The 13181-nt window shown below is 51.7% G+C and overlaps 1 protein-coding gene across 1 annotated transcript; it reads left to right on the top strand.

Moving 5' to 3' along the window:
• Positions 1-313: 313 nt before the first annotated feature.
• On the top strand, positions 314-12995 carry MCM2 (minichromosome maintenance complex component 2). Its single transcript, XM_076346385.1, has 16 exons — positions 314-332; positions 878-1065; positions 1661-1836; positions 2510-2773; positions 3798-4017; positions 4329-4536; positions 5264-5398; positions 5605-5796; positions 6932-7025; positions 7551-7801; positions 8054-8180; positions 8403-8515; positions 8652-8894; positions 9689-9871; positions 10861-11016; positions 11917-12995. The coding sequence occupies exons 1-16, from the start codon at positions 327-329 to the stop codon at positions 12025-12027; spliced, it is 2667 nt and encodes an 888-aa protein (XP_076202500.1). The 5' UTR covers positions 314-326; the 3' UTR covers positions 12028-12995.
• Positions 12996-13181: the final 186 nt, after the last annotated feature.

The following is a 13181-nucleotide window of genomic DNA, read 5'->3' as shown; positions in this document are numbered from 1 at the left end:
AGAACATGGACACAGGAATTCGCAGCGGGATCTCCCCCGTGACTGGGGTTCCCGGCAGGAGGGGACCCCTCGAGCCCAGAGGGAGATGCCCAAATGTTTACCAAAATTTGCCAAAGTTTGCCACTGCTGCCCACCAGGCGCCCGAGCCCCCTCGGCCGTGCCCGGGGGGTGGCCGTACCCCCCGCCCGCCGCCTCATCCATATTCACGCGGCGGGGCGGGGCCCGCCCCCGAGGCTGTCCATTATTCATGAGCTTTCGCGCGCTTTTGCCGACCACGTGGGTCTGTTTTCGCGCGGAATCCGGCTGGGCAGGAAGACGCGGCGGCGATGGCGGTGAGCGGCCGGGCCGGGCCGGGGCAGCGGAGCGGAGGGGCGCGACTCGGGGCGCCACCCCCGCGGGGTGCAGACCCCGGTTCTTCCCCGCCGCGGGCGTCTTGGCACTGCGGTCACGGCCGCGCGGGGTGCAGAGGGGGATTTCGGGGGGGGGGGTGGGGGTGGTGAGTGGGGGTGCGCTCGCCGGCGACACCCGAAATGCTGTGGGAAGTTTCCCATGTGCCCTGCACCGAAGAAGAGGGCCGGGGCGGGGATCGGAGCCCTTCCCCTCCGCTCCGGCTGCTCTGGGCTCGGAGGATGGATTTCCCCCCACTCTCCCATGCATTTCCGTTGTCATTTGCAAAGAGGGCTAATTATTTTAATCTTTCCCCCGTCCCCGGGAAAGAGGACTCGTCGCTGATCCATGATCCATGGCCCCCTTCTGACCGCCGCCCCCATTGCGGAGGCTCCTGGAAGCACCGATTCCCCTCCTCTCCCCACGGCCCGCTGTGGGGAGGAGGGTGCCCCGGACCCCCGCCCTCACCCTCTCCCTCCTGTCCTTGCAGGACTCCTCCGAGTCGCAGGCGGCGGCCACCAGCCCCGTGCGCAGCTCACGTCGGGGCGATGCCTTCACGTCCAGCCCCGGCCGGGACCTGCCCCCCTTCGAGGATGAGTCCGAAGGGCTCCTGGGGACCCAGGGGCTCCCCGAAGAGGAGGAAGAAGGAGAAGAGCTCATCGGGGAAGGAATGGAAAGGTAAGGAAACCGGTGGGAGCTAGCTTCTGGGGAGTTGTGTTTGGGGATGGGGTTTTGCTAATGGGATGTCAGTGCAGCCAGCGACATGGGGGGGGGGGGCTCTCAGCCATGGTGGGGTCCCTCTGCTGTGCTGGTAGCTGGGGTGAGGGGGCCGAAACGCTGTGGGACAGTGGAGAAGGGTCAGGGCATGGTGTCATTTGAGTCCTAGAAGAACTGAGCAAATTGCAAGCTGGAAGCAAAGTGCCATCATGATCCAGTGTGGGTAAACCAGGGTCTCCCTGGATGCATGATGTGCATCCAGCCCAGCTCCTTTACTCCTGCAGGCATAAATTTTAACGTTTTTTTTACTCAGCCAGGCCTGCCGGCAAGCTGTTGAACTTTACAATACAAAGGCTTGAATGCTGGCATTCATAATCATGGTGCTGGAGCCCTTTGTACTGCAGGGCATCTTCCATTGTGAAGTGCCTTCCTGCTCAACACATTCTGTCTTGCTGCAGAACAACTGTCATGACACCTACCCAGCAGTAGCTGGAGGAAGGGCTGGAGAAACACTTTCTGGAGCCTAGCCTGATTCAATGCTCTGTGTGTGTGCTAGGGACTACCGCCCCATCCCCGAGCTGGATGTCTATGAAGCAGAGGGCCTGGCCTTGGACGATGAAGATGTGGAGGAGCTGACCGCCAGCCAGCGGGAAGCTGCAGAGCGAGTAATGAGGCAGCGAGACCGCGAGCTGGAGCAGGGCATGGGCCGCATGCGGAGGGGGCTGCTTTACGGTAGGTGCAGATGGGCTTTACCAAGTGGGCTACTGATCTCTCTGTGGTTGACTGTAAGCCGGCCCTTGTGGGGGAGCTGGACTCTCACCCTCAGAGTAGCAGGGAGGTCCCTGGAGCTCCAGTGTATTTGGGCTCTTAGTGAAATCCCTGGCTGTGGGCTTGGCTGGACTCCCCAGGGCATGATCCCTTTGATTTGGGCTTCCCAGGAGCTCATTTGGTCTGTTCTTCTGGTTACATGTTCGCTGCTGAAACAAAGTCAGGATCCTGGGCCTGTATCAAGGGTTTGGGATTCTACCGAGTGTAGAATCCCACTACACTGTGGAGTTTGTTGGCGTTGGTGTTCCTATAGAGACTTTTGTGGGCTGGATGGGAGGGCCTTTGATGCACTTGGAAGCCCATTCCTTGGCCTTCTTCCCTCAGTGCATTATTGGACATGACTGTGTGCTCTTGCATACAAATCTTCTTATTCACCCCCATAAGGTCTTTAGCTACATTGTGGAAGATGTAGGAGCCAGGCTAGAACTGGATTTAGGCTGGGCCTGGGATGGTTCTTGGTTTGTATCGCGGGCTCCGACCTCTTTGCTTCCACAGCCCGTGCAATCCAACCATGACTAATCTAAAGCGTGGGAATGGGAATCCCAACTCTTTAACAATTTTTCCTCCCAACCCTTAGATAGTGATGATGAAGATGAAGACCGTCCTTCACGGAAGAGACGGCTGGCAGAACGGGCTGCCGACGGCATGGAAGAAGAAGATGAAGACATGATTGAGAGCATTGAGAATCTGGAAGACATGAAAGGGCATTCAGTGAGGGAGTGGGTTTCCATGGCAGCTCCCCGGCTTGAGATCTACCACCGCTTCAAGAACTTCTTGAAGACCCATGTGGATGACCATGGGCACAATGTCTTCAAGGAGAGGATCAGTGACATGTGCAAAGGTAGGGCTGGGTGATTAGAGGTGCTCTCCTCTTTATGTGGGTCACGGTACTTTGCAGTGATCCAGGCCATAGGTGGATTTTTTCTGCCTGCCCTGTTTGTCCCAGACATTGAGTTAGCACTTTAAGAAACTTGGATGCTGGTGGAGATAAATGAATAATGGAAACATGTCTACTATCTTCTTTGATTCTGGCTGACTAATTAGAAGGCCCCTAGCATCTGCTACTCATTAATATTCATATCGTAGAAATGCTAGCAAAAGAATATGTGGGGCAGCAGACAGTGCTCTGCAAGCTTGCGATCTGAAAGAGACAACAATTGCTTGCTGTCTGTGCCAGTTACTTTCTCACACTGGAAACTGGATTATCCAGCAAGGGGACACAAATAGACCTTGTGACTTTGAAAACCGTGTCAGTGTTGCAGCCTTGTATTCTGACTAGGCACTGCCAGAAGAAGCAATCATTAAGGCTGTCACTGATAAATTTTAAAAGCAGAAATTGTCACATCTAGGAACAGCTCATGTAACTGCAGTTGTTCGTATTCTTTATATTGAGGCAGAAGCTCCAGAAGCTTGACTAGTGGACCAGGGTCAGTGTTACACAGCTAGGAAATAAAAGGCATTTGTCTTGTCCCTTTCCAGGAACAAAAGACGCAGAAGGTTTTTGCCAGCCATTCAGCATAGTTGTCTCTCCTATTAACTTCTGTTTCCTGGAGGTCTGTGGGAGAGTCCTGTGTTGGGCTGAGGCTTTTGAGTCTCGGGAACACTGAGCCTGGGAAGTACCTGTGCTGAACTGGAGAGGAACAATCACAAGTTTGGTACTGATAAAGAATTTGTCAGAGAAATAAATTAAAAAGAGTTTCCCACCCATTTTCAAACTGTTGACCTCTAAACATTTTTCAGGGAAGGTGCAGACATCTGCAAACTGCAGCCTGCAGGATACAGGCTTGTCTGTTCTGGCTATCTTTTGCAGACTCCTTGAGGAGTGAGCAGGTTGAAAATACAGTTCACTCCATCTTTTTCTTAAGAGAACAGAGAGAGTCTGGTGGTGAACTACGAGGACCTGGCAGCCCAGGAACATGTCCTTGCCTACTTTCTGCCTGAGGCCCCAGCAGAAATGCTGAAGATCTTTGATGAAGCAGCCAAGGAAGTGGTGTTGGCCATGTACCCCAAATATGATCGTATCGCTCAGGAGATCCATGTCCGTATCTCCCACCTCCCTCTGGTGGAAGAGTTGCGGTCGCTCAGGTAAGCAGCTGGATTACCAGCAGTGGCTGTGGGGCCTGCAGCAGGCTTTGGGGAGCTCAGGAGGACTCATCTGCTAGCTAAACCTCTGGATAAGTCCAACAGAATGACTGAGCTTATGACAGGAAAAAAGTCATATTAAGGATGAACTTTCCATGTCCCCAAGGTAAAATACAAACCTTGATAGAAAACTCCTACTGATAACTGTTTTTTACTAGGCCTTTGGGAGTTGTGCCTTGTAGCAAGAGTATTTCTGTAGGGTGTTATGCCTTCTGTGCCCTGCAGGCATCCAGCATCTCTCTGTCTTTCCTCAGGCAACTGCACTTGAATCAGTTGATCCGGACCAGCGGAGTGGTGACAAGTTGCACCGGGGTCCTGCCTCAGCTCAGCATGATCAAATACAACTGCAGCAAGTGCAGCTTCATCCTGGGACCCTTTTCCCAGTCCCAGAACCAGGAGGTGAAACCCGGTTCCTGTCCAGAGTGTCAGTCTCTTGGCCCCTTTGAAATCAACATGGAGGAGGTAAGAGATGTGCTTGCCTGGATGGGGCTGTCTGCTCGTCCTGCCCAGGCTGCTGCACTGCCTGTTCCTCCCAGCCCAGCCTTGGCTGCCACCCTTTGAACAGGCTCGGTGCTGGGAGAGGGGTCTACTGCTATATCCAGGGGTCTGTGAAGATAGATCTTGTCTGTTTGAGCTCTTGACCTGAATCTGCCCAATTTAGCAGCCAAAAGTCATTTACTGCCTCCTTGTAAGTGTTTGGGCTGAATCTTTTGCCACAATCATCTCTGTGGTACACAGTTACCTATCCATATTGTAGAAATGCAGACACAGACTGTCCAGCTCTCCTCCTTCCCAAGTTAGGTCAGTATTTCCTGATCTTCCAGCTAAGGAAACTAGAGGACGGTAGCAAAATCATTGATGTGGGGCTTCTGACTTTGATTCTTTGCTTTGATATCTTTAACCATCACAAGTAGAGCATCCTCCTCCCAGGAGCTGGTTCAGTATTTGGGTGGACAAACACTCTAGAGGCTGAAACACAGTGGTGAGATGTGGCAAAGAGCTTTCCTGTCCCCTTTGTTGTCTATCACGCCCTGGAATTGCTCCTCACAACCTCCATCCTCCCATGCCCCTAGTTTTCTAACCATAGTAAATCTTTGAATGGACCCTCTCTGGTGAGGTGCCTTTGAAAAGCATCAGCCGTGCTGATGCCTGCCAGACTTGCTGGGTAACTTTTATTTTGTTGCTGCAGACAGTCTATCAGAACTATCAGCGCATCAAAATCCAGGAGAGCCCTGGGAAGGTAGCTGCCGGCAGGCTGCCCCGCTCCAAGGATGCCATTCTCCTCGCCGATCTGGTTGACAGCTGCAAGCCAGGGGATGAGATTGTGAGTACATTGTTGAACTCAAGTATGGGGTGAGCACAGAGCAGTTGTAAACTCTGACAATGGCATCACGGGAATATCTGTGGCGATGTGGGGAGGGATTGTCCTCAGATGCATTTGGGCAGCTACTTTTGAGACTGGTATCTTAAAATGGAGAGGGGGCTGTTTTGTACTGTGCGGGCACTGACATACCGTCTCCTGGTTCCCAGGAGCTAACAGGGATCTACCACAACAATTATGATGGCTCCTTGAACACTGCCAATGGGTTCCCAGTGTTTGCGACTGTGATCCTGGCCAACCACATTGCCAAGAAGGACAACAAGCTGGCTATTGGAGAACTGACTGATGAAGATGTGAAAGTGATTGTGGGTCTGTCCAAGGATGAGCAAATTGGGGAGAAGGTGAGTCAGCCTCAGACATCCCTTCTTTTCCTGTTGATAGCTTGCCATCACCGGGCAGCTGGATCAGAAAGTGATGAAAGGTGTCAGCTGGCTAAACAGTGGTTAAAGAAACTTTTAGAAATCCCATTTCTCTCTGAATGGTCTTCTGGTCTTCTGTAGCTCTCAGACAGCTGTTGATAAGAGCGAGTTATCGGAGGGAAATAAATAAGAAACTTTCCTTGTGCTTTTGGGGGTCAAATTTTCTGTTTCTCCCTTTCCTTCTGTGAGCCTTCCACATCACAACAGGGCTGGGAGACGGGTGAGAGACACTCAGACACTGCTTATATCTGATCATTGTTTTCTCTCCCCATATCTTGAAAGCAAAGTGGGGGAAGTGTTCTGAGGGGCCAATGCTTGCGTCTCCAATCCCCTTAAGAGGATGTTATTACTTAGCTTAAGCTGTGTTAGAGATCTTAGCTTTGCTTCTCTCTGCATGCTAAGACCTGAATCCAATACTTGAAAGAACAAAGCTCCTGGATTGGTGCATGTTCAACATCACTTGAGTCAGGTTGAAGCTCTGTAATAGGGGGACTTCACTCTGTTGCCTTGGTCATGGTGTTTTCATATTGACTGCTGTTCCCAGTGGGTGGAGCAGCTTCAATTGAGCCAGGACTGTTTTAACGTCAGTAGTCTCCGGCATCAGGCTATTAATCAGAATACCCTTGAGAAACTAAGCCAGTTGTTCATAATATTTGACCATGATGACAATTCATGTGCAGCATAACCCATTCAACTACTATCATGTGCAGTGCGTAAGTATCAAATCAAGGTCTCCAGCTTTGCAACAGCTGATAACAGCCACTGCGATGTGCTTTGTGTACAACCGGAGTGTGGAGGCAGTAGCAGCAGCTTCCAGCACCAGACTACACAATCTGCCATGCCCCAACAGCACCATTTTTGTGAAGCACCTTTAGGGGACTCCGGGTGGGTAGTTACCTTTGAAAAAGCCCCCTCACCTTGGATAATAAAAGACTCTTTGGAGACAGCAGGATTGTAGGGGTAACCGTAGATAGAGCACCTTGCTGATCTTCATGCCAAATTCTGTCCAGAATGGGAAATGGTATTCCCTGGACAACTCCTCTGGTTTTCCTTTCAGATTTTTGCCAGCATTGCCCCATCTATTTATGGGCATGAAGATATCAAGAGGGGTTTGGCTTTAGCGCTCTTCGGTGGAGAGCCCAAAAACCCAGGTGAGTGTCATTTGTGTCACTTGAGGCTGCTTCACTCAGCTGAAGGCAAATGGATCTGCATTTGCGCTGTTGCAGTGAGAGTGGTTAGAGTTGTCTGTGTGTCTTGGTGACAGACGGGGTAACAGACTGAGGGATATCTGTGATGGAAGTGGCTGCTTTTATCACGCTGAAAACTCTGGTGTGACGGTAGAAACGCTAAGACTGAAAACAGCTCATACTGCAAACCTGGGCGAGTTTTTATCCCTCCTCCTCTAGGAGGTCGTGTTTGATGCCCCTTCAGAGGTTTGACCTTTTGGCATCCTGATTTGTTATGATCTCCTTAGAAGGATGTGTTCAGCAAGGTTAGAAATGCTGTTTTGCACATGCAGCCGCCTCCAAAGCTGACTTTCTTTTTCCCTCAACTTCCCTGTAAAGTGGTTTCCCTGCCTACTGTTTGCTTTCCCTTCAGCTTTGTGGTGTTCAGGGCAGGGTTGCTATCAAGCCATGCACTCAGCTGCCAACGTGTCTCTCCCGTTACTGTTGTAGGCGGCAAACACAAAGTCCGTGGTGATATCAACGTGCTTCTGTGTGGAGACCCCGGTACTGCGAAATCACAGTTTCTTAAATACATAGAGAAGGCGTCTAGCAGAGCAATCTTCACCACTGGCCAGGGTGCTTCTGCTGTGGGCCTCACAGCCTATGTCCAGAGGCACCCGGTCAGCAAGGAGTGGACTTTGGAGGCAGGAGCCCTTGTGCTGGCTGACAGAGGTGTCTGCCTGATCGATGAATTCGACAAGGTGAGGCCCAGCTTCATCTCTGTGGGAAGGATTAGCTGTGGAGGGACCGGCTGCAACCTCTGCTATGAGGAGACACTATAACACATGGTGCCATCTCCCAGCTGACCAAGGTTCCTGCAGTTTGCTTAGGCCCTTGCTGGTCCATAGTGCAGTTTGCTACCTTTTCAGAGCATCAGGAGCTGATTCCCCTTGGTGTGTTGGGCAATGGGTATAGACATAGATTCAGTTTAAGTCATTCTTGCTTTCTTATAGATGAATGATCAGGATAGGACCAGCATCCACGAAGCCATGGAACAGCAAAGCATTTCCATCTCCAAAGCAGGCATTGTCACGTCCTTGCAAGCCCGCTGCACCGTTATTGCTGCTGCCAATCCCATAGGTCAGTGCTGAGAGACCACAGGACCATCTCAGGCTTCCAGCATCAGTCCACGGTCATGAGAACTGCGGCACAGCTTCCCCTCCCTCTGCCTCGTTCCTCCAGTCTGGAGCAGAGATCAAGCGAGCAGTAAAGTCTCCAGTAAAGTGCTGGAGGTCTATGCTTGCTTCAAAGCTTCAGCCTTGGAGCCTGTGTTTGACTTCGGTGTTTGTCTCTGTGATCCAGGTGGGCGATATGACCCATCGCTGACTTTCTCGGAGAATGTAGACCTGACAGAGCCTATCATCTCTCGATTTGATATCCTGTGTGTGGTGAGAGACACAGTGGACCCAGTGCAGGTACAAGCTGTGCTACGAATCTGAGCTTGTGCTGGGCTTGTGATGCTGCTGTTGGGATGCTCAGCTGCAGTTGCCTGCTGAGTTTTGCTATCCAGTGAGTGTCTTCAGTGTCTGTTATTCCACTGCTCTCTTGTAGGATGAAATGCTTGCCCGGTTCGTTGTTGGCAGCCATGTCAAACACCACCCAGGTAGCAAAGAGGCAGTGAATGGGGATGCTGATGAGGTCATTCTTCCCAACACATACGGAGTTGAACCTATTCCCCAGGAGATCCTGAGGAAATACATCATCTATGCCAAAGAGAAGGTCCACCCCAAACTCAACCAGATGGACCAGGACAAGGTGGCCCGGATGTACAGTGACCTCAGGAAAGAGTCTATGGTGAGAATACTGAGGAAAGGTGGGAAGAAGTATGTATCTAGACTGCAAATCAGCCTGAGACTGCTCCAGCATATGTTGACACATTCTTGCCATTTCCATCACAAAAGTCTGTGCCACTGTTTTGTGAGAGACAGGCAGATCTTGCCGTATCTGCTGAACAGATGATTCTTCATCTAAATGCAGAGTCTTGCCTGTTGGTGATCTGTGGACTGATGGACTGGACACATGTACTAGTGCCTGCCATGGCAAAGTCCTCTTATTGTCACCCAGTCTGGCGAGCCCACAGGAGATGTTTGCATTCACTCAGACCCATATGCTCCTGGTACATTACAGGGAGCCGTTCTGTGTAGAAATGCCCTTCTCTTTTGTCCATGGGGTCTCTCAGGCTCGTTCTATCCTCTCCAAGTGGAAGGTGAATTTGCTGAGGTCAGAGGGAGATTTTTGGAGCTTGGGAAAACTATATCTTTTTTAATTGGCTTTTTGCTTCTTTAACTCCTCCTAAAAGTTGCTGGAGGAAATGGGATTGCTGTTCCTGGAAAGGCGTTAAACAATGGCAAAGAGGGACCCCACGTAGCATCTCCTCGCACTCTGCTGAATTAAAATGTTGAACAGGGGAGCCTGTACCACTGTGCAGAATGTGCCAGCAGGTGGCAGAGCCTCCCTAGCCTGAGAGTCCTCAAAGGTCCAGGAGCAGCTCCCTACAGTGCGAAGTAGGTCCTGGGCCAGCAGCTGCCTGTCTTGCCCCATGTCTTTTATTCTTCAGTAAGGAATTGCCTCCTCCTCTCCCCCCTTAGGCAACCGGCAGCATCCCCATCACAGTGCGTCACATTGAGTCCATGATCCGGATGGCCGAGGCTCACGCCCGCATGCACCTACGGGACTATGTGGTGGAAGATGATGTCAACATGGCCATCCGGGTGATGCTGGAGAGCTTCATCGACACGCAGAAGTTCAGCGTCATGCGGAGCATGCGCAAGGTGGGCACCGGCTGAGCCGAGGGCTGTAGCTGCGCCCCAGACCTTGTGGGTTCGACTGCAGGCTCCTTGCACTGCCCTGGCTGCAGGAAGAGACTCTTCCAGGCTCCACAGGGGTCTGTCCTGCAGAGTTAGGCGCTGAGCCCATGTAAATGGAGTACTGTGAGTCTGAAGGCACTGCTACGTGACTGCCCTTCATTAGTCTGTGATGGGGCAGTGTTTTTGTTGGGGCTGAGAAGGAAGTGTGCCCCGAGCCCCTGTATCGAAAGCACTGCCGCGTCTCTCTTCTTTTTTTGACTCCTTCCCCGCTATTTTGGCACAGGACTCCCACTGCTGCTGCTGCCAGGTGATCGAGCCCGAGCAGGCAGTTAGTTTCTTCACGTTTTTTCTAGGGCTCCTCAGGGGACAGTTAACCACAGGGCAGCACTCACTGTGGTTTAGTGCACAGTCTGCCCTTTTCTCTGAGTGTCAGGGGCTGGCTCCGAACAGTTCTTGGCTGGCTGCAGCCTGGCATTTATCCGCTCCGAGTGTCTGCTCTCAGTCTGGATGACTCGTGGCCTCTCTCTTTGGCTGCAAACAGCCAGCCAAGTGTGAGCGTCTGCTGGGGAGGCACAGGGCAGCCTGGGTTAAGGGAAGCAGCTCTACAGCTTCCCCAGGGCCAGCCCTTCCACGGCTGCTTCCCCCGCGTGCAGCACACCTCCACAGCAGTGCACTGCCAGCCCCCGAGAGGCTCCAGGGCCCCTCCAGAGATTTTTAATGGGTGTAAGAGCCACTGGCAGAGGAGTGTCGTGGCTGTCACAGGGCTGCGTTTTAACTGCATGTGCAGGTGGCAGCTTGGCAAGGCCAGAGTCCCTTAAGAGACGCCAAGAGCGCAGGTGACAGCGGTGTCATTTGGTTCTCCTTGTGCTCTGTGGGAGGAGGGGGTTGGTCGGTGTTGAGCAGTGCATCACTCAGTTCCTGACCCTCTTGGCTCATCTCATCCTCCCTCCCAGACGTTCTCCCGCTACCTTTCATTCAAGCGAGACAACAACGAGCTGCTGCTGTTTATTCTGAAGCAGCTGGTTGCAGAGCAGGTGATGTACCAGAGAAACCGCTATGGGGCCCAGCAAGACACTATAGAAGTCCCAGAGAAGGACCTGGTGGATAAGGTATGGACTTATCGTAACAAGCCTTTTCTGGGGTTGGTTCCTGCTCTCTCTCTGCAGCCTCGGAACCAGAGGTGTTCTCAGACTTGTAACTTCCCTTCCTGAGTTACGGTACCAGAAAAAAACTGGTGTTAATTTAACCCAGAATCAGGGCTGTCTCATCTGTCTCTGCTCCTCTCTTCTCTGGGAGTGTCAAATTTGTCCCCCTCAGTTCTCATGCACCCCCATAAAGCTTTCAGGTTGAAGTGGTAAATCCTGCAGTACGGCTGGTGCTTTGCAGGTGAATGAGAACACGAGTTCCCTGATACCTGCGTTTGAAGAAGCAATGAGCAGAAAAATCTCTGTATGAACTTTCCCAATCCCTCCTGAGGCTCACCCTCCTCCTCCTTAATGCATCCTCATCTTGGTCCAGGAGCTGTGCTCCTGACTCTGCCTTTCTGTGCAAAGTATTGACCTTGCTTGGCACTAAAGCAGTATTTGATTCCCGGGTTGCTGCTTTTCTGCTCCTTGCATCAAATGTGCAGAGTAACTACTTCCAGAGACATGGCTTGGTGCTGCCGGTGTGACCACCCCAAGTCAGAGGTCTCCTGCAAAACTGTGTCCCACTGGGTGAGGTATTGGGGGCTTTTGGATAGTAGTTATGTTCTAGCTCTAGTGCTAAAAGGACAAGCCGAGAGCAGGCAGATGCTGAGACAGCATCCTCTCTTTGCTCAGCTCAGCTCTGCCAATGCTCCTTCCTCCTGACCTGCAGTCTCCCCTGCTACTGCAGTTCTGGTTCCTGCTGAGCAGAGCAGAGATTGCTGACTGTCAAATTTTATCTGTCCTCTGCTACGGAAAACCACATGGTTCTTATTTTTTTTTTAAATAAACATTTACCTCTCCCCTCCCTCCTTCTCCTCCCAGGCTCGGCAGATCAACATCCACAACCTCTCTGCCTTCTATGACAGTGAAGTGTTCAAGATGAACAGGTTCAGCCGGGATGTGAAGCGGAAGCTGATTGTCCAGCAGTTCTGAGGCTGGCAGCAGAGTTCGCCACGTGCTCCTGTGAGATGAGACCTCCGTCTTGCAGACCTCCCAGGAACGCTACAGAGATCATGATCCAGAGGGACTAAGCTGCACGTTCTCTTGCTTGCTTTGTGCCTTATGGATTAAGGGAGTGCTGAGCTGCTGAGGACCTTGTAAATACAACAGAATTAAGTAGTTAAATGCCCAGCCAAGTCTGTTTAGCAACTTCATTCACTGTTTTGCCTTGTAGCTAGGCACAACAGGGAGAGAATTGCTGGCCACATAGATGGCATGTTTGCTGTTTGTTTGTTGCTAGTTGTTACGGGCTCATCTGCAGGAGAGACCGAGTGGGAGCATTCAAAAAGCATTTGTCTGCCTTACCCACGCCCCTTGGATTGCAACCACCCTCAGGGATTCTCTTTTCCCATCTCTGGCGACTGTGTGGCCTGCTGGGTGATAATTGAGACTGCTTTCAACTCTCCATGAACCATGAACCAGCCAGCCTCTCAGCTCCAGGCCTTTGTGCCTGACACTTGACATTTCCCCAGGTGCCCACATGGGTTGACCTTGTGCTTGGTTTCTGCAAGGGAGGGGGGGGGCAGAGGAAGATAACTGAAATAAAACATAACTATTTCTGATATTAGTGGTGATCTGTATGGGCAGTGAAAGCTCCTTCAGTACATGCTGGGGCAGTGTCCAGAAGCCTTAGGGAAGGGGCTTCCCCTGCCTTAGTGGGTGTTACCTCTGTGCAGCTGGCAGCAGATGTGAATTTATGGCTGGATCGAAGTGCTGGCACCTAAACTAAACACCATCTCTCACAGCCGTTTGTTGAGGGTGAAGTACCCGTGGTGCTGGTTTTGGGAGTAGCAGTGGAGGAGGATCCCTGAGCTGGAGGTGTTCAAGGAGGACTGGATGGGCTCAGTGTTCACATGCAATTTTCTTACTGTGTGCGTTTTGAATACATTTGTTTTTCAATACTTTTGTGTTTCCTCTTCTTTTGGGAACTCCTGTAGCCACGGGGGGAAGGAAGAGCATAAGTGAGCAACCTGGATGCTGGACCAGCTGCTCAGCAGTCTGTGGGGTTGGGTTTGGGTACAAACACATCCCATGTTTGGTCTTCAAGTTAGTGGGATCTGCTAGTGCTGGTCCCTCGGCTATTGCAC

This window comes from Aptenodytes patagonicus, chromosome 8, assembly GCF_965638725.1.
Source record: "Aptenodytes patagonicus chromosome 8, bAptPat1.pri.cur, whole genome shotgun sequence".
In the NCBI taxonomy this organism is placed as follows: domain Eukaryota; kingdom Metazoa; phylum Chordata; class Aves; order Sphenisciformes; family Spheniscidae; genus Aptenodytes; species Aptenodytes patagonicus.
Note: the sequence above shows the minus strand (reverse complement) of the source record. Positions and strands in the feature narration are given on the sequence as shown.

Excerpts from the sequence above, each read along its gene's own strand:
- MCM2 (XM_076346385.1), top strand. Across the intron at positions 1,837-2,509 it reads GCGGAGGGGGCTGCTTTACG|ATAGTGATGATGAAGATGAA; the intron begins GTAGGTGCAGAT and ends CCCAACCCTTAG. Across the intron at positions 8,516-8,651 it reads ACACAGTGGACCCAGTGCAG|GATGAAATGCTTGCCCGGTT; the intron begins GTACAAGCTGTG and ends GCTCTCTTGTAG.